Genomic DNA, 18,869 nt, shown 5'->3' with positions numbered 1-18,869 from the left:
GACGTGTGGACTGAGAACAGGGTAAGTGGTCTCAATGCCGGGCCGTATTGGTGGCGGTAGGGAGTAAACAAGGAAAAGATGGATGGAGAATGGCAAATGGCTGGCTTCAAGCAAGTTGAAGCTGTTTACAACGTCATTCGCTTCGTACAACTCTTGGTATCAAGTACCCGCCAAGCTATCATCCATGTCCTGTTCTCTGTACTCTTGCATCTGACAGTCTTGCTCGTATCGACGTGAAACTCACCGTTCAGATGCGTGATGAGCATCAAGCTTGCTGTGCCCGCTCGACATTGAAACTCACGATGAGAGAGCTACAAGAAACTCCGGCATATACTCGGATCGTCACGGAAATCGTTCCTCTGCTGTACCAGTCGCCAGGTTCGGTGGACGCTAGATCGAGATGCAAGATCCACTTCTACCAATTGAAGACTGGACCGACATCAAACATCAACTTCACGTTGCTCCGGAACACGTTCTCCAAGACCCTTCCATTTCCATCTCGATCATGATAAACCAAATTCCGCCTCTGCAGACTGGTTGATCGGACACATCTGAATGTCTCTAATGGAGCTGAGGCTTCAATGTTCGAAATGTTCTTGGAAGGATTGAGAGATAGAACCATCATTCCATTCCGCTGGGGGTATCATAGGCGCCAGAAACTTTACCAAAGCACCTCGCTTGCCATGCGAAATCGCCAAAATCAGATTTGCGCCTCCTTCTCCTTCTCGCTCCCGTCTTTCTCCACGGATCCCGTCTCTTGCGCTTCCGGCTTACTCGTTGCGAGACTCGCCTGCACGGTCGTAACCGCAGGAGCCTCACTCCTCCCAGCAGCAGCGGCACTCAATCGTTGATCCAACGCCTTCAAAGCCAGCGCTCGTCTTCTCTCCGCTTCTGCCCGTCGTCCACCACCTCCTGATCCTCCCCGACTATTCATAATCCCCGGCAATCCCGCCTCTGACCTCGACGCCGCACTCTCATTTCCCGCCTCAATCGCCTCGTCCGAGAATGGCGTACACAGCCTTAGCTGCACGAGAAGACCATAAATCCCATCACTGATCGGCGCGATAACAGGATGCAACGCGTCTGGGAAGAACGCCACAAACGCAAATGTATCGCTCGCGTCGCCCTTCATCACACTGGCCTCCCCTCCCGTGGCCGCGCTGGCAATCTCCGATATCCGGAAGAAGCGCAGGAAAGTCCAGGAGCAGGAAAAGCCGATGAGACTGAGCCAGAGAGCTGTGTCAGTGCCGAGGAGTGGACCGGAGAGGATGTTGGAGAGAACGAAGACGGCGGGAAAGTGTTTGATGCGCATGCGCACGGTGCCGCGGAAGAGGGAGACGGTGTGTTCGGGGACGAGCTGTTTGAGGGAGACGAGGAAGCCGGCTTCGAGAGCAACGAGGCCGTTGATTGGGGTGGGGCTGTGAAGAGGGAGAGAATGTCAGAGTGTATACTACGCGTGGACCGGGTGTGTGGGCAGACTCACAACTCTGGCGATGTCGTGACAGCATGCCAGATGGCGTAGATGAGAAATGTCAGGATGTTAGGTATCAAACTGGTGAACAGCACGAATTTTCCAAACTCTTTACTCCCCCAAGCTCGTTCAAGATATCTCCCGCCGAAAAAGACCACGACCGCGCTGACGACCATGGAGACGAGGTTGTTTTCGACGACAGCCGACGTTACGAATGTCCAGGGGTAGATGATGCTCTTGGTCGGGACGAGGACGAGGTAGGGCACTGCCCATTGCGGACTGGAGAGGTAGTTTGTGGTGGAGGAGGTGATGGAGTCGAGGGAGGATCGCCATTTGTTTGTCCGTAATACGGCGTTGAGGGACGAGAGGGTGAGAATGGTGAGGAGCAAGCCGCGGGTCAGTGGTGGGAGATTGATGCGCGGCATGGCATGGGAGGAGAGGGGAGGATGGAGTGGTGGAGAGGTATGAAGTATGTTGGCAGCTGTCGGATCTTGTTCTCCAGCTGTCCGCAGGTGACGATGGTCCGGAAAGAACTTAAGGTTTGGGGTCAACGACAGGGCTCCTGGTCGCATATGCGCCCGGCCTTGCGTGTCCGGATATCGAAGAGGGTGGAGAAATGGACAACTCACAATGAGTACCGCGGGAATACCTTGGTATTTTATTGAACAAGACTGGACATGTCTCTGCCTGCGAGATCGTCTGTTGAATGCACATGCACATACCGTAGATCAACACCAGCAGAAACAACGTCTCTCACCAAGATCTGATCATCAGCCCTTCAAAGTTGTCATCACACGCACCAGGAAGCCACCCGAATCCGCGCTGCGCTAGTGTGAACCCAGGAATCAGGCGAGATCCCGTCAAGTCTTCCACTCTTCCATCTCGCTTCGCTTGCTCTTTCGCAGGTCCATTCCCTTGAAACACTCTCCGCCATTGCCGTCGTCTTCCTCTCCAGCACATTGCACATCCTCCTGTGACTGTACAGCACATCTTGGACATCTACGACAACAAAACATCACCGACAACAAGCATTGCCGACGTGTGTTGATGCTGTGCCCGGCGTTACATCTCCAATCCGAGCCCACCAAATCTACACTCGACCATGTCACCCGAGGCCACTCTCCGCAGTGACCATGTGAACCTCTTGATCTTCCGCTACCTCCAAGAATCTGGCTTCGAGCTCGCCGCCACCGCTTTCCACAAGGATTGGCATCGCGCCGCCGAATTTCGCGATCCCGAAAGTCTGCCATTCGCACATACCCTGCAGCGCAACGAGCTGGTGTCCGTGGTACAGGCCGGTCTACATTATGACAATCTGCGCGCCCGTGCGAGTAAAAGTGAGAGGAAGTTCAGATGGACGAGTGCGGATGCGCGGGATAGTACAGAGAGGCAAGATGGGATGGTCGAGAATGGTGCGGGTTCGAGGCCGTCTTCAAGCAGCCGCAGGAAAGCTCGACCATCAGTCGTACGCGCGATGGACGACTTCCCAGTCCCCGCACCGAAGAGGCAGAGGAGGAGTGAAGATGATGAACCCCATGTAAATGGCGACCGCGACGCAATGGATGTTGATACCGCTTCTGCGGATGCGGACGCCGATGCTGAGGGAGAAGAGGATAATGACGTCCCGTCTCCAGCTATGTTATCCGAGACAGAAGCAGCAGAGGCTATGGAGCGATACGACAGTGTCATGACGCAGACAGAGTCCAAGGTGGTGACAAAGACCAGCACAATGCCTTGGACGATAGACAGGCCGGGTGCGAATGCTTTGCAGGGTCTGTGGAATCCTAGCACGGCTCGTAAGGACGTTCACACTTTCCTTGCGGTTGGAGAGAATCTTTGCAGATTTTACGACTTGCCGGAATCCGATTGGGACGAACGACAGGTGAGTGTGATATCGCGATGACGCGCCGTTCGCCAGCGAATGCTAATCACAGTATGACAGTTACAACATGTGGACGAGCCATCAATACTGGAAGGCTCGACAGTAACAGCATGTGCATGGCGACCAGACGGCGAGGCCGCCAGTCTCGCCATTGACACATTGCGATCATTTCCCGACAAGTCAACTTCAGCATCGTTATCACTTATCGAACGTAGTAGAGATGGGCAGATTACCACATTTCAGCTTACACCGCCGGTTTTGGAGCCCACGGGAATGACGATATCGATATCTTACAGCCCAGATGGAAATTACTTACTGGCCGGGCGGACGAATTTAAAGCGAGGACTTGTACAGATCTGGGAGACACCTCGATCCGATGTTGAGGAAACAATCGCGGCTCGAGAGCCTGTTGCGTGGCGCATGCTGGAGCATCAGATTACTGACGTTGTGTGGACTGGCAAGGATACCTTTACAGTCTGTGGCGAAAACGGTCTTTCCATGGTCTACCAGGTGGACTCGAATTTACAGCAAGATGTGGAGGTCTCCGCGGTCAGCATCGCATCACGCGGATTGATTGCAATAAGTACCCAGCTGCTGGAAGGCGAGCACTCGTGGAGCCACTTATCGACAGACCGACGGAACGGTGTAGTCGCTTTCGCCTCGGTCGAAGCCGGAAAGTTAGTCTTCACATCAAGACTGCAAAAGGACGAAACTTCGACGGAATCCGATGCCGAGATCGAGCTCCCAGACCAATTGACAGCTGTGGCATTTCAGCCTCCATCAAAAAAGGCCGAATCATCCGACACAAAGTCTCCCTCGGAACCTTCCCTACTAGCCCTCGCCTTCGAAAGCGGCCAATGCACCATCTACAGCGTCATCCGATCCCCCCAATCCATTATCTCCATCGCCGAAGTCGCCTCTCTCTCCCTAAGCGAAGGTCCCGCAACCGCTCTAGCCTGGTCACCGAACGGCGAGCATCTTGCTGTGGGCAACGCGGACATCATGCAAATTTGGCAGGCAAGTTCGTTGAAGCGCAAAAACGGCGTCATGCATGCGACGGAGGCGGCCATTACCTGGCGCCCTGTTACGGAGACTAGGGGTGTGGAGAATGGACATGTCCAGGAGGGAGACGAGGGGATTGGTGCGCTGCCGCAGCCGAGTTTGGCGTGGAGTGCGGATGGCGAGAGTCTCTCGTTTGCCGCGGATAAGAAGGTATGTCTGGAAGTCGTTGCGATTCTTGGAATGCATTGACTTGTGCTAAATTGTGTCTAGGTCGCCATTATTCGGTTCCGACCACAGTTGAATGCCGACGCCAACGGCCGCGACTCGCCCTGAAGAAGGAATTCAATCATGAATCCTGTTCAACGATTATCCCAGTCGGCGCTTTCTAAAGACTCGCCAGTCGGCAGAAACGGGAGCTAGCTCACGTTTTTCCAATCCGGATTGATCATGTTCTTCCAATCTCGATTGATCAATCCGGATTGGAAACATGAGCTAGCGCCGTTCGGTGAGTGCCAAGGTATTCCAACGGACGACCAACCTGGTGCTTCAACCAAGGTACACCCTCATCCAAGGACACCCTCCAAACTACCACTCGTGATACACCGGCGGCACCATCGCTACCCGCTCAAACACGCCCGGCTCCACCTCCGCCCAACAAGGCAAACACAACGGCGTAAACTCATCGTCCAACTCCAACGTCAACCCCGGAATCGACACGTCCCGACACACGAACCTTGTCACCGTTGGCGCACTGGCCTTACCCGCCGAAACACCCAACTGCGCCGTCCGCAAAGGCGTGGTGATACTCTCGTACGATGCGAAGAATTCCCGCCAGCAATCTCCTAGCTGCACTGCTTTGCTCACCCGCGCGGGGTCATGCAGGATTCCCGAGTCTGGGTCCGGAGCGAGTTTGATGTCCAAGGAGGTGATGTGTGGGAGGATAGGGTGGAAGTGGAAGTGAGACGCGAAGGGAAGGATGGCGGTGTAGGTGAAAGAGTGGAGGGAGGGCATGTCTGGGCCTGAAACGTTTTTGCGGATATGGGGGTCCTGGGATATGTGGCCACAGATGGCGGCAAGGGCAGAGGGAGGCCCCTCTTGTTGCATGTATTCGCCTGTTGCGTAGGCGCCGAGGAATGATCCTTCCTGTGGGGGGTCAGTGTTGTGTCTGATAGCTCGAGGAAAGGAAGACTCACGTTCAGGCTCAAGTGCGTCCATGGTCTCATCCTCAGGATCGTTGTCTTGTCAGATCCGTAGGCGCCATTATGCCGCAGCACGCCGCGTTCGTCGAACGACTCCTCCCCAGTTCGAGCAACCACATCTCCGCCATCGCCCTCCACCGTGTCATCATCTTCCACCATCAACTCCAAGAGATGATACTCCATGTCCGTGTACGCCTATCAGAAAAGTAATAACCAGGTCAGCAACACTCTCTCCAACGCACCACTCTCAAGCCATCAGCATTAATGTCAAACTCACCCACGTTGTCTCCAACGCAACCCCTCCCAACCCCGTCCAAACCGCTAGATCTCCCGGCGGCGCCAACACCACCACTCTGCTTGGCACCAGCACCTCGAACACCTCCCGCCAAAAGGCCGTCGTGACGCGATACCGCGGATCCTCTTCGGCTAGCCCATGTCCCAGTTGCGCCAAGTGGAGGAGTCGCGGAGAACACACCGCGAAAGAGTAGACATGCGGCGCGAGTCCACGGCTGCAAATGAATGAAAGGAGGGACGTCACAGCGTGGTAGACGTAGTTGATCCATGGCAGATCCTGAATAGCGGGAGCGGTGTCGTCGGAATGATACCACGTCTTCGACTCCTGGTTGATCCGAGCGTGGAAGAAGCGGGCGGATTCGCTGGTATGGACGACGGGTTCGTGGTCAGAAGGGAGGAGAAAGGTGGATGTACATAACGAGCAGCTTGGCCGATTCGTGGGTGTCTTGAGGTGGAAGCGGGTGTAGCGGAAGAGGAGGGAGAGGACGATGCGTCGCCATCGATGGGAGACGAGAGAGATGTCTTTTAAGGGGTGTACGTCTGAGAGGGTGAGATTGAGGGAGGGTTCTTGTCTGGATTTGAGTTCGGAGGGAGAGGAGGTGTCGAAGTGGGAGAAGATGGAGAGGAGGAGTTCTTCCGGGAGGGAGTCTATTGGCATTGTTTTGGATTTATGTTGTGGTATTGTTATGCCGTGGATAAGGGAGGTGAGGTCGACTCGAGGTAAGGTGGATGTGGTCAGCCATTCCTTCCGAAGTCCACCGTGTATAACATTGCATGCTGTATATCCTGTGGCTTGGCTTGGATTTCGACTTACGACCTCGACTTCTTCATTACGCCGCGGTCCGATTGATCTTGGGATGATAATACTTCTCGAGGATGATGCGCAGTGATAGTCGGGTCCGCAGATGTCAAACACAGCTACCTAGCCTTTTGATTCACAGCTATCATTGCAGCGGCTGAACATCCACTGTGTCATACGGATACTCGGACGGTTGCACCAGGATCAAAGACCGAGTCCTCACGGCATATATATTCCATCAGCACACCCTTTCTCGGTCTTTCTTCCTCTCTCTCTCTCTCCCTTCTGCCGCTCTGCCCTCTTTCCGCTCAACGTTGCCTCCGTCCAAGCCAGCAAAGGTCTACTCAGTCTACTTAGCCATGGCCCACCGAACGGAGACCACCCTCCTGGACAAGCTTCTCCTCCTACCACTGCTCGCAAAAGTCCTCATTGCCGTCTTCTTCCGCGCAATTTTGACACCGTTCAACACCGGCCCCAAAGGCAATGGAACCAAAAAAGACCTCATCTTCGTCGCCCTGCGAACTTTTCTCGGCGGCGTCAACTCCGCACAAGAACACTGGTTGAATACCCTCCAGATCACGGACCAGAACTACTTGGACTTTGCCAAAAAGCAGAATTTCGAGCCGGAGACGAGCACGCTGGAGTCTGGTCTGAAGCTACACTGGCTGGGACCAAGGACGGCGAGCAGAGTCCTGCTGTATTTCCACGGAGGTGGCTATGCCATGTCATGTTCGCCGGGGCATTTCCAATGGCTGTTCGACTTGCAGAACGACATTTCCAAGGACATCAGTATCGTTGTGCCATCGTATGCTGTCACTCCTGCGGCTCAGTATCCTACTCAGCTGAAGCAGGCGGCCGAGGCGTTACATTGGTTGATCGAAAAGCAAGGTAGAAGTCCACGGGAGGTGCGCATTCTGATGGACTAATGCTCTAACAACATCTCGCTGATCAAGACACAGATCGTCCTCGGGGGCGACTCGGCTGGAGGTAACCTGTGCATGGCCCTTCTTAGCCACATTCTCCACCCCCACCCGGACGCTATCAAGATCCACCTGCGACAACCCCTCGCCAGTGCAATCCTGATCAGTCCATGGGTCAAATTCGCTACCGATGACCCCAGCTGGACGCGGAACGCAAGCACGGACATGTTTGTACCCACAGCCGGACATCGCTGGACGGATTTATTCCTCGGTCAGTCTGCACCAACTCTCCCTCGATCCGTCGTTGAAACTAACAAACCACAGGCTCCTCTCCCAAAGACAACTACAACGAGCCGATCCGAGGGAACTCAGAGTGGTACTCCGATCTCGACAAGATCGTCAGCGATGTCTTGATCTGGGGCGGTGGCGGCGAGGTCTTGATCGACTCGATTCGAGACTTCAGCAAGACGATCGAGGCGGCTCATTCGAAGACTAAACTGGTCGTGGAACCCGGTGCGGGACATGAGGAGTTCATTTTCGATGCGAACTTGGGGTATAAGGTGAAGCCGGAGGGAACGAGGTTGGTGGAGAGTTGGATTACCGAGAGGATCTAGTGTTCGTTCGTGGACCGCCGTGAGTATAACCCACAGCCCACTATGTCAGTCCGACGTGAGTACTATTGGCTAGATGTGGGCATGAACGAGAATAGAAGTGTGCCACCGCGAGTTGAATTACATGCAGGCTGACGGCTTTGGCTTTAGCGAGCAGACATCATGCACGCAGCCTTGCACCCATCTTCTCGAAGACCGTGATCCGGTTGTGGTCAATCTCAACCTTTCCATTCGTTGCTCGGATCTCATCCGAACTCAACCGACAGCTTTAGCAAGCGGACAGGACACTCGCGCTTTAGCAGCTTTGTGAAGCCTGGGCTCAATGCGAATGCGAGCCAGTCTCACGCTCGGAACTCGTGCATCAGACCCGTTCATTGGTATGTGCATGCAGAACCTTTGCAGAGCCCACGAGATACAAGCAGGCTTGGATGTGGCCAGTCGCCGGACTAGCTCATCCTTTGACGCTCCGTTCCCTCTATTTCCACGACCAGATGCATGCGGCTGACGGCATGGCGGGACAGGCGAGATCAAGGTACGCATGCACCATGCACTATGTAGCTGACAGCTTTACCGAGCGGATGAGTGGCAAGTAGCCTGAGGGCCTTGTTAAGGTCGATACCAAGGTAAAGGCTACAGTCATTTCACTTTCCATTGCTCTCCACCTCTCGACCTTTCTTCGTATAGCTCTACTGCGCGTTCTTGCCATGGTACCCTCGCATGACGAGATGTCGCAAACATGGACGCCACAGCGCAACGACACGGGGGAGAAAATGTCACGAGAAGCTCAACTTCCAAGTCGGTGGCATCGATTGCAGGCAATCTACGGCAAGCAGAATGTGAGTATGCCTGTGTCGTAGCACAACCACAAACCTTTGTACACGACTGATGTTTCAGCAGTACATGAAAACCCTCCCGATTCCGGACTATCTCCACGGTCCGCACGACAACAAGCACCTAAAACTCTTGCGGCGCTACTATCGTGATCTGAGTACGAATGGACGAAAAGGCTTCATCAACAGCGCCGTTTGGATCACAGGCGCCGATGGCACCGTATCTCCAGAGATCAGCGACAAAACCATTACGGAAGACCTCGACATCTTCCAGCAGAAGCTTTGCGACTCTGCACACTTTCAGTCAACAATCTGTTGCTTGAATGCTAGAATGACTGCGGTCCCAATGAGCTGGAACGTCAATATCAGGACCCCAAAACACATGGAGTCTATCATCACGATGGAAGCAGTCTTGCTTGAAATGTTCAGGACGTACTGGCCAAACTCGGATGATCTGATCGAGAAGGCTTTGGCTCAAATGCAACAGCCCTGTGTTTCAACGTGGCAGCCTCGATATCCCTCACAATCGCCTACTCCGGTCGACGACAATCCATACATGGAGTGCCGGTGGCTCCATCGGGCTCCGGCTCTCGAAAAGCTGTTCGGATCCTACGACTGGAGCTTGTACATCAACGAACCCTTTGCAGAACGGCCCGTGATGGACACAATCAGGGCCATCGACATGACGGCCGAAGGTTCTGGCAATTGCCGAATCATTGTCATCACATCGTCGGACCACGCACTGACCGCTGTGATGCGACAGTACCAGCTTGCGATTGATGGCAGCTGTCCACAAGATGTTCTCGACTATCAAGGATACCACCTGTTGCGTGCTGTGCTCAACGTCGCCAAAGTCGATCTCGCAGCATACATCAGTGAGACCACGAAACGTGTCAACGAAATTGTACGTGCCAACTTACACGGGCATGCTTTCGGTATACTGACGAGGTGCCCTAGGATATGATGTGTAGGCGGGATTCGTCCACCTCCATCGTGCAATATCTGCTGCACATGCGAGAGTGTCACAATCAGTGTGTCGAAGCCTGCAAAGATAACGTGTCCATAGCTCTTCGCCTCCGCGATGAGATACACCTGCCAGGAGGCCCACACTTGGAGACCATCCGCAACGGTCTACAAGCCCTCGCCTTGGACCTTGGCTATCTCTCTGATGAGCTGAAGAGCAGTATGAAGAAAGTTGACGACGTTAAGAAGCTTGCAGTCGACCAGATGGAGATTTTCGACAAGCGTCGGAATAAGGTCATTGGGACATTGATTGCGGTGTACGTACCGCTGGCATTTGCAACGGTAAGTGCAATCTGTATCGTCTTTGGCTGGCACAGCTCATTGTGGCCAGTCTTTCTTCTCAATGAGCATCGAGGATAACCCCGTAGCCACCTACTGGACCAGCAGTACAGCAAGGAGCGAACAACTGGAAGTCGCCATACCATACACCAGCGCGTGGTACACTGGATCTAACGACACCGCAAATTCGACCTCGATGACTTACACGACCGCCGACATACCTAGCAGAACTGTAACCTGGTCGATGGGCATGTTCTGGACTGTGGCCTGCTCTTTAGTATTGGGCAGCATCATCCTACCCATCGTGGGTGGCCGAGTCCTTCGCTTTGCTACGCGGCTTGCGGTCAAGCATCGCAGGACGTTCAGGAGAGTAGCCTCGCTCATTTGGCTCGCGTATGTATCGCCCCATCGGGGCAAGATTCAAACTGATCCATCGCATAGCGGGTGGTCATCTGCCGCATTCTGGAGTCAGCCAGCCTCCCTCGCGCTGACTTTACTGGGTGCCATCCTTGCCAGCATATCCGTATATACTACGTTCCGTGCGCGGCGTTTCTGGTCCTGTGCGGGCAAGTTGGTGTTTATTAGCATTTTGTTGCTTGCCTTCTTTATATACGAACCTCGGCCGCTGCCACCTGTATTGGCGATCATTGCATGGGCGATGGTTCTCTATGCGTGGACCATTGCTCCGGTGGGACATTCGTGGTAGTCGAAACAGAAGGCAACGATCATCTTCATATTTTCCTTGACTGCTTTCGTTTCGATCCGCAATGAAGTCGTTTTGCAATAATGATACAATCAAAGCAAACGGAACAAAGGTGCCACATTCCCATCACGACCGGTACACGATCTTCATGCCTCTGCCTTCCCAGGGAAGAAGGTCGGTGCCATGAGGTCAACGACACTTCTCATGGAAGAACTTGTATGTCAACGCCCGATCATTCTTTGCGGCAGACCAGGTGTCAGTAAATCGTGGTCAAGATGCAGACGAGTCCGCCCAGGCGCTCCGATTTGGATCAAAATCGAGGCCAATGATGAATCCCTCGTCGAAGTCGTTCCATGATCCCCATTATGTCGTATCTTTCAGTCCCTTGGGCATTTCGGGCGTCAGCGCCTCATTCACGAGGAACCTCTGCTGTGGATAGTGGTCCGCCTCGGACTCGGTAGATTCCAATGGCGACAGCAATATCTTCTCCGCATCTTCGCTCATCACGGCCTGGTCGAGCACCCTGCAATACTGTCCCAACGTGCATCCCATCACTGCCTTGAGTACCCGGCACAGGTAACTCGGCGTGACGCCCACCTCCTTCGACAACGCCTTCACGCCTCGTTCCATTCTCACACGGCCGGTCTCATCGCGCAGTTATCCAAGTGTCCTGAGCACGACCTCCTCCCGCTGGCCGATGAAACCCAGCTCATCGGGCCTGCATCTGGTGCAAGGGCGAAAGCCTTCACGTTAAGCTTGTTCCGCGGTATCAAAGTAGACTACATTTGCTCGTCGAGCTAAACGAGCGGTGCAGGTTGGTCGACAGTAGACTTTTGTGGTCAGGACGCCGTAGAGGAAAGAACCGTGAGCAGCCGCATCGCGATTTGTGAGGGCTCGCCACCGAGAATGTCCGCATTGGAAGACATCTGTGGTGGCCTGGGATGTGGACTCGATAGTCTTGTGCTTGTCTAGGGAGCCCTCGAGACTAGTCGCCATGGGCTGATAGTCCTATAGACTCGACCGCCTTAGGATGGTTATATTGGCCAGTTTGAGGTCAACAAACGTATGCTTGGTGTGGATGCTCGCAAGAGGCAAGGGCACCTGTGGCGAGCTCATCAGCGGACAAGCTGCCTATGTTGCTCGATGCTTCGATCCTCCGCAAGATATGTCCCTGAGTTCAGATGTTGAGAGTGTCCAGGAACATGTCCGAAAGATGTCTGACCATAATCACTCACTTGCTCCTTCCGCTTCAGAGCGAGCTGGTTGGTCACTTCCAGGTCAAATGACTCCACAATCCGCTGATTGGGCAGTTCGAGGTCAATATGATCGCGATTGCCATTCGGACCATTTACAAGCACATGCACATTGGTCAGTTCCAGTATCATTGAATGCGATGTTCTTGGTGTCAGGAAGTAGCATCATGTATCGTCGTAAGAGCAGAGTGCTGTTCATAAAAGACGCCCTTCTTCCACGAGAAGAGTCCTACATCCTCCGATTTTGAGCAGATAGCAACATGACAACCATGGACCTTCCATCCAGCTTCCCCTACAAAGCCTGGACAATCCGCTACAATGTCATCGAGTCCGAGTCCGCTTCTACTCCAAGCCAGACACGAGGAGAGAAGAGATCTATCGTCTTCGTCCACGGCACACCCTGGTCCTCCGCGGTGTACAAGCCCGTCATCAGCTCCCTTCTCGCGACCAACACACCCTACCGCATCTTGATCTATGATCTTCCAGGTTACGGCCGGTCGCAAGCCTACTTCTCAACCAGTCCCGACGCCGTGACCAAAGCGAACTTGCCAGGCGACACCTCCGTCGCATTTCAAGCTCAAGCTCTCGCCGCATTGCTGGAACATACCCACTCCTCCAGCAGCGATAGCCAAACTCCGCCGGCAGTCATAGCTCACGACATTGCAGGCGCTATCGTACTGCGAGCTCATCTCCTACACGGCGTGGAGTTCTCTAGTATGCTGCTCTGCGACACGAACGCCGTGCTGCCGTGGGGCGACGGGTTTTACAAGCTCGTCAGGTCGCAGCCGCAGGTATTTTTGGAGTTGCCGAGGCATGCATTCGAAGCGGTTGTGATATTTGTGGTGAAGAGTGCGTTGCATCGAGCGAAAGAAGTGGGTGATGAGTGGGTGGATGTGTTGTCTTCGCCTTGGGTTGGTGGTGCGAGTGAGGTGGAGAGCAAGGAACGGCAGATGAGCTTTGTGCGGCAAATCGCACAGGCAGACGACGGAGATGTGAAGCAGATGTTGGACCAGCAAGTGTACAGGAAGGTGAGGTGTGAAGTGAAGATGATTCGGGGAGAGGAGGATTCGTGGATCCCGAGAGAGAAGCTGGAGGAGTTGAGGGAGCGGATGGGTGTGACAGTGAAAGAACTGGTACCGATTGCTGACGCTGGACATTTGGTGATGTTGGATCAGCCGGAGAGATTTGAAAGAGAGGTGTTCGATTGGTTGAGTAGTCTTGGGTGATATAGGGACGAGACGGAATGAGGCTAACGCAGAGAAGAATTAAAGGAGAGCCAAGAACAGAATGCAATGATCAAAAGCAGAGATCGTGAGAGCATCGTGCTAGACTCCCACGTACTTTTCGGCTTGACAGCTGGAAGGAAAGGAAACGGTAAAAGGGACTTAGCTTGACCACCACCAATGCCGCGTTATTCGAATCAATCAATCAAATCCGGCAAGAAACCAATCTTCCTTGGGCGTGGCCACGACGGCCACAGCGGTGGGAGTGGCGGGCTTTACTTCAGCAGTAGGTTCATCTTGGTCGAGAGTTGCAAGTCGACTGTCCTTTCTCGACGGAGGCTCTCTCGCATCGCCAGGACACCAGTCCAGTGCACACTGTGTCCGGTGCACATACTTGGGAGGAGGTTGAACCACTAGGAGGACATATGATATCAGCATGAGGATCTTTCACAAATACATTGATCGTGTTGAAAAAGTCGGACGACACTTACTGCTCGGCGGTTCTGTCAAGCCATGCTTGAAGTGACACTTGAACCCATTCTTCTCGTCCATGGACCTTGAACACGTTCCATGATACCAGAAGAAGCACGTCACCTCGGAATCGTCGTTGCCGACCCCACCGGTACGGATTGCCAGGTCATCAAACTCCACGAACTTGCTACTTTGCTCTGGCAAGGGAGGCGAGGATCGGCTGCTCTCGAGATCGTCGTAGTCTATCAATTTGATCCGTTTGGTCGGAGATGGAGGAGCGTCCCAATGCCGAGCAGTGCGTTTGTTGTTGTTGGCCCTGTTGGGATGATCGTTGGCTCGCTGGGCCCGTGCTGCACGCGAGGTCTTGGATGCCAAGGGTTGCAGGAGTCCGACACTGCTCGAGGTGGGAGTCGTTTTAATGAGCGCTGATTGCTCTTCGCGAGGAGGAACTGCCCAAGCTGGGACGGGGCGCGGAAGAGTGGCATGCATATTGTTGGTATTCACCGAAGCATCCGTGAGATTTTGCTTGCAAGGACGAGCTTTGCCGATACGACAAAGAGGCAAACCGCAGCTGTGCTTCTTCCCTTTGATGGGCCCGGGCATGTAAGCTACGCTCTGGGTGAAATTCGGATGCAGTGCATGCGAGTACTTGCACTGTTCGTCGGCTTTTCTGCACGAGCCATAGTGATACCAGTATGGGCACAGCACCCGCTGTTTTCGACTGATGGTGCTTGGCTCCACGATAGGGGCCGAAATACTGCTCGCTTCGGCGTTGATGGCAACATGATTCACATTTTGTTTTGAACCGTGTATAGAGCTGCTGGTATGTGAGATCGAATCGCCGTACCGCGCCACGGCAGTTATAGCTCCTAGGTTTAAAAATGGCGATGGAGGCCTTTCCAATTCGGTCAACGCCACATTGTGGTGACCATCCGGCAACGACATGTGCACGGGCGCGCCCTAATGTCGAATTATTGAGACGTTTCGGCTTTCGATAAAGTCAACGGGTGGTGCGTCGGCGAAGCTTTTGAGGCGTCCGGGGGTGCCAGTGTTCTTGTAATGAAGCTGACTGACAATGACTCGAGTCGTCATTCAAATCTCCTCGATGTTTTCGCAATCTGCGAACCGTAGTGTGCGATGATGTGCGTGAACGTTGGAGATGGAACTTTGTTGGTGTTCAATTTTAGAAGATGACAACCTAGTTGGATGGAGGTTCAGCTGGTCTTGTCCTGGTCGCAGTGCTTGCATGTGCGTGTTGCTTGCATGTGCGTGTGCTACTGGCATTTAAGAGAGAAGCGTGCGGGATGAAACCAGAAGTGAATGTGCCATGCGTGAACATGTCTGCCGTGACTGCCGTGCGCCGGCTGGACCAGAAGTTCTACCAACTGACAACGAGGAACGCTTCTGCCACTGCCACTGACCGGCCATGGCTGACTCTTGGGATGCCTCGACGACTCTCGAATATCATATGCTGTGTACCCGCATATGCATAACAAACATGTGCCGGCGGGCCGCTGGCTATGTGCGTATCCGCCAAGTGCAACACCGCCGTCGGCACCTGTTTGCATGGCTGTTTGGACGTACAAACACGTGTAAGTACTTCCAAGCTCTCCAATCTGGAGACAAGAACATGCCCTTCGAGCATTGAGCTGGTCGTCATCAGTTTTCGTCAGTGAACACACGGCAAAGGAGGCGCAGCAAATCTGCGCAACGCCGGGAAGTTGCCAGTGATCCATCGAGTCGCAGATGTGTGGTCCCAGTGATTGATGAGGGTGTGCCGTAGGAATATACCGGAGGTCCTGCATGGATCAGGAGATGTCAATTTCAAGGTTCAGACTTCTCAAGTGCAAAAGTTGGATCATGATGCATGCAGGGCCGTGCATAGGCTGTCACACCATGTCAATCAAATGTCAATGGAGCCAGGCTCGGTTGTAAATTTGCACCGTGGAAGATACCGACTCCGTGCCTTTTAGGTTGTGACTGTGTATAGTGCGGTAAGTGTAACATCCATCGACTAACTCCTCTTCACACACAGCGGCATGCCGACGACCACGCTGCCTTGATCGGTCTTCTCCATCAGCGGCGAAGCGGCGACGGGACATTGGATGATCATCCCAGCATTTGATCGCGCGTCCTTTCGAGACGAGAATCAAAGTCAAACAGCTGTCGACTGGGGTATGTCTGAGAATTGGCAAGGTCCAGGGGTGGAACTGGGCTGCCATGCTGTTTATTACGGTATGCGACAAGCCGGAAGGCACAAACGAGGACGCCCGGGCCGGTCGATCTCCTGTGCCCAATCCTTGCCAACCCAACCCGCACTGCGTCTCGCTACACCATGATCGAGGATACAACCAGATCCCGAACGTCTGGCTGTGCCTCGACTTGATGATATCGATGAGCAGTGCGGCCAATGCGTCGAGTCTCCATCAAACAATCCGTAAGATCCTCCACCGATACTACTGGGAGAGCAAGGCGCAAGACGGATAGACGCCTCCAGTCACGACTCAGGTACATACCTATTCCCAGAACAGACCAGGGGACAGCGTCAGTCTTCTCCAATTTTAGGTGGGGGCCACTTGACAAGGGGACGACCAACGGTATCTCTCAAACAAGTAGAATAAGGTAGTCATGGAATCGATGCGCAACCTGCCACAACACAATCATTCATAGACGGTCGACCATTCCTGCGTGTGTGTGTGTCAAGTTGATCGGACCCATCACACCTGCGACATCTGTCTGCGTTTGGCAAAGCACCGTAAAATAGACGACACACTCTGCTAGTCGCACGACCTCACACTAGACCTGCCAGGTGGTGGGTGCCCTTGACTCCTGTTATTCGGCTGCTTGCCGAGACGATCCAGCTCTATCGCAACCTTTTTGTCCCGCTCATTGCTGCTATTGACATTCCTCGACCACCACACGACCTGCTTCGCGCCATTCCCGCCTTTCTCACGACCTCATCGATCAACCCGCCCTCCGACCCGACTCCTCGACCATCAAAATCCAAAGGCTCTCTCCCTGCATACTGCTTGACCACATTTCTCGAGCTGCCCGGAGGATCTCGACCTTGATTCTCCGCCCTCCCTTCGACGGGACCCTTCGAAGCGATGAGGATCACCTGAGACGCTCTTTCCTCCTTTCCAATGTCGACCAGAAGCCGCGAAGACCGCGACACTTCACCGTCGAGTACCGACCGATCCAGCACCTTCTCTCTGAGCACCGCGCGTTCGAGCTGCAACTCTCAAGACTATGGCAAGCATCAGTATCGAAGGTCGAACTATCGACTCTTTCCAATCGTCGAACCCACTCCGCCAACGTCGCCCGCGCTACCTCCGTGCCATCAGCCACGAAAAACCTCGGCGAGCGGCCCCGCCCGGCAACGGTCCATTTCCATGGAGCCGTGCAACCGCGCTAGCAACCGGGAATTATCGCACCTCGCGCCTCGAGTGTCCACCTGCGATATCAGCAGACCCAGCACGCCGGACTTGCGAATTTCGGTGACGGCGGAACAGTGCGATCTGGGACATTCATTTGCTCCGAGGAATGGGCCTACAGCTTCGTCTACACGGACATTCAATGCGCGAGATGCCTTCACCCGCTCCCAGCGCGCAGTGAGACAAGGCAGTGGAGACTCGACTTCAGCGCTGAATGGAATTGCCATTGGCGGAATCTCTCTCACCACCTCCGCATCGGTCCCCGTGGGTCTTGGACTTGACGGTAATCTTGCAAGCAGCAATCCAACCATTGTTCGTGGCCGTGCGAAGTCCAAGCCGAATCTTCGCATAGCCGTTTCCAATGCACGGCCCGCCGATGGATCTCTGGCCATTTCATTTCCCTCACCAGGACGATCTCGAGCTACATCAGCAAGACGGTCTTCGAGCAGACCTCTTTCTCCTCCGATATCTCCAGTCACCGCACATCCCACACGCGAGGCCCCTACTCCACCGAAAGCCATTCGACCTGGAGGATCCGCACCCATTGGTACTAACGGAACCTCCGGCCGACCAACAGACACACCAGTTGTTGCACACGCAAAACCAGCGACCTCGTCCGCCGCGCGCGGTCGTGCCGACTTGTTGTCAGACGCGAACGACAGCCAACCTCGAGGCGCCAGGAAGCTACCGGTAATTTTGACTGCAGGCCTACCGCCGCCTGCCTCTCGTACATCGCTGCGCGCGAGCTCATTGCCTGCCCGGAAGCAGGAGGCGATGAGCCGCGAAAATGGTCGCGCAACGAAGCCAGAATTCGCGGAATCCGACAGTCTTCATCTTCCAGAAGTCTCGGTCGGAACGAATCCGCCCTCTCTCGATTCCAAGTTCTCTGCTCGACGTTCGGTGACACCAGATCCATTCCTGGCAACAGCATCAAAGACTACACCAGGAGCGGACCGGCCTTCAACCGCGCAAGTAACCACTAATGGAAGGTTGGCCGCCTCACCTGCACCGGGCATGCCTGGTCGGCCACTAGTGAACATGCCAGAATCATCGGTTTGGCGTCTCGACAATTCTGCGTTGGCTGCCGCAAGAGCGAATGTTGCAGCACTAAGCGCAGCGCCATCGATACGCAGTTTCAATTTGTCAGACGTCACCTCGACCAACGGCACCGCACCGCACAACTATTCAGGCCGACGCGACGATCTTGGCCCATTACGCATCTTGGAACATCTCAACCAAGAGTCTGAAGCTCTCAGCACGAGACAAGCCAATCTACGGGCAGAGCGACAGAGAATCTCTGCCAACATCATCACTACCCTCCAATCTCCGCAAAGGACCCCTGACTTTCTCGATCATGTGCTGAACGACCAATTGGCTTTGGTGGCTATCAATTCTTCTATGGACATCTGCTGGGCGAAGATGAAGTCTTTGGAATGTCGAAGGGAAGACGCTGTTGCAGCGCTCATCAGCCAGAC

The 18,869-nt window shown here is 54.2% G+C and overlaps 6 protein-coding genes across 6 annotated transcripts; 4 read left to right on the top strand and 2 right to left on the bottom strand.

Annotated features, from left to right (window-relative positions):
- Positions 1–770: 770 nt before the first annotated feature.
- Positions 771–1,897, bottom strand: MYCGRDRAFT_98591 (uncharacterized protein; the record flags this gene model as incomplete). The annotated part of the gene is made up of 3 exons (XM_003856358.1): positions 771–790; positions 841–1,418; positions 1,484–1,897. Coding segments are annotated over 3 exons (1,012 nt in total), but the record flags the coding sequence as incomplete, so codon positions are not given.
- A 676-nt stretch (positions 1,898–2,573) lies between these two features.
- Positions 2,574–4,688, top strand: MYCGRDRAFT_89593 (uncharacterized protein; the record flags this gene model as incomplete). Its single annotated transcript, XM_003857211.1, has 3 exons — positions 2,574–3,353; positions 3,414–4,565; positions 4,626–4,688. The coding sequence occupies 3 exons, from the start codon at positions 2,574–2,576 to the stop codon at positions 4,686–4,688; spliced, it is 1,995 nt and encodes a 664-aa protein (XP_003857259.1).
- Positions 4,689–5,801: 1,113 nt separating this feature from the next.
- On the bottom strand, positions 5,802–6,506 carry MYCGRDRAFT_89592 (uncharacterized protein; the record flags this gene model as incomplete). Its single annotated transcript, XM_003856357.1, has 1 exon — positions 5,802–6,506. One exon carries the CDS (start codon positions 6,504–6,506, stop codon positions 5,802–5,804), a length of 705 nt encoding a protein of 234 aa, XP_003856405.1.
- Positions 6,507–7,006: 500 nt separating this feature from the next.
- Positions 7,007–8,457, top strand: MYCGRDRAFT_66454 (uncharacterized protein; the record flags this gene model as incomplete). The annotated part of the gene is made up of 4 exons (XM_003857212.1): positions 7,007–7,552; positions 7,607–7,838; positions 7,892–8,236; positions 8,329–8,457. The coding sequence occupies 3 exons, from the start codon at positions 7,007–7,009 to the stop codon at positions 8,179–8,181; spliced, it is 1,068 nt and encodes a 355-aa protein (XP_003857260.1).
- A 212-nt stretch (positions 8,458–8,669) lies between these two features.
- MYCGRDRAFT_107340 (uncharacterized protein) lies at positions 8,670–10,510 on the top strand (the record flags this gene model as incomplete). Its single annotated transcript, XM_003857213.1, has 5 exons — positions 8,670–8,710; positions 8,863–9,014; positions 9,076–9,912; positions 9,966–10,313; positions 10,424–10,510. 5 exons carry the CDS (start codon positions 8,674–8,676, stop codon positions 10,508–10,510), a joined length of 1,461 nt encoding a protein of 486 aa, XP_003857261.1.
- Positions 10,511–12,535: 2,025 nt separating this feature from the next.
- Positions 12,536–13,492, top strand: MYCGRDRAFT_89590 (uncharacterized protein; the record flags this gene model as incomplete). The annotated part of the gene is made up of 1 exon (XM_003857214.1): positions 12,536–13,492. The coding sequence occupies one exon, from the start codon at positions 12,536–12,538 to the stop codon at positions 13,490–13,492; it is 957 nt and encodes a 318-aa protein (XP_003857262.1).
- Between the last annotated feature and the right edge of the window lie 5,377 nt (positions 13,493–18,869).

This window comes from Zymoseptoria tritici, chromosome 1, assembly GCF_000219625.1.
Source record: "Zymoseptoria tritici IPO323 chromosome 1, whole genome shotgun sequence".
Classification (NCBI taxonomy): Eukaryota; Fungi; Ascomycota; class Dothideomycetes; order Mycosphaerellales; family Mycosphaerellaceae; genus Zymoseptoria; species Zymoseptoria tritici.
Note: the sequence above shows the minus strand (reverse complement) of the source record. Positions and strands in the feature narration are given on the sequence as shown.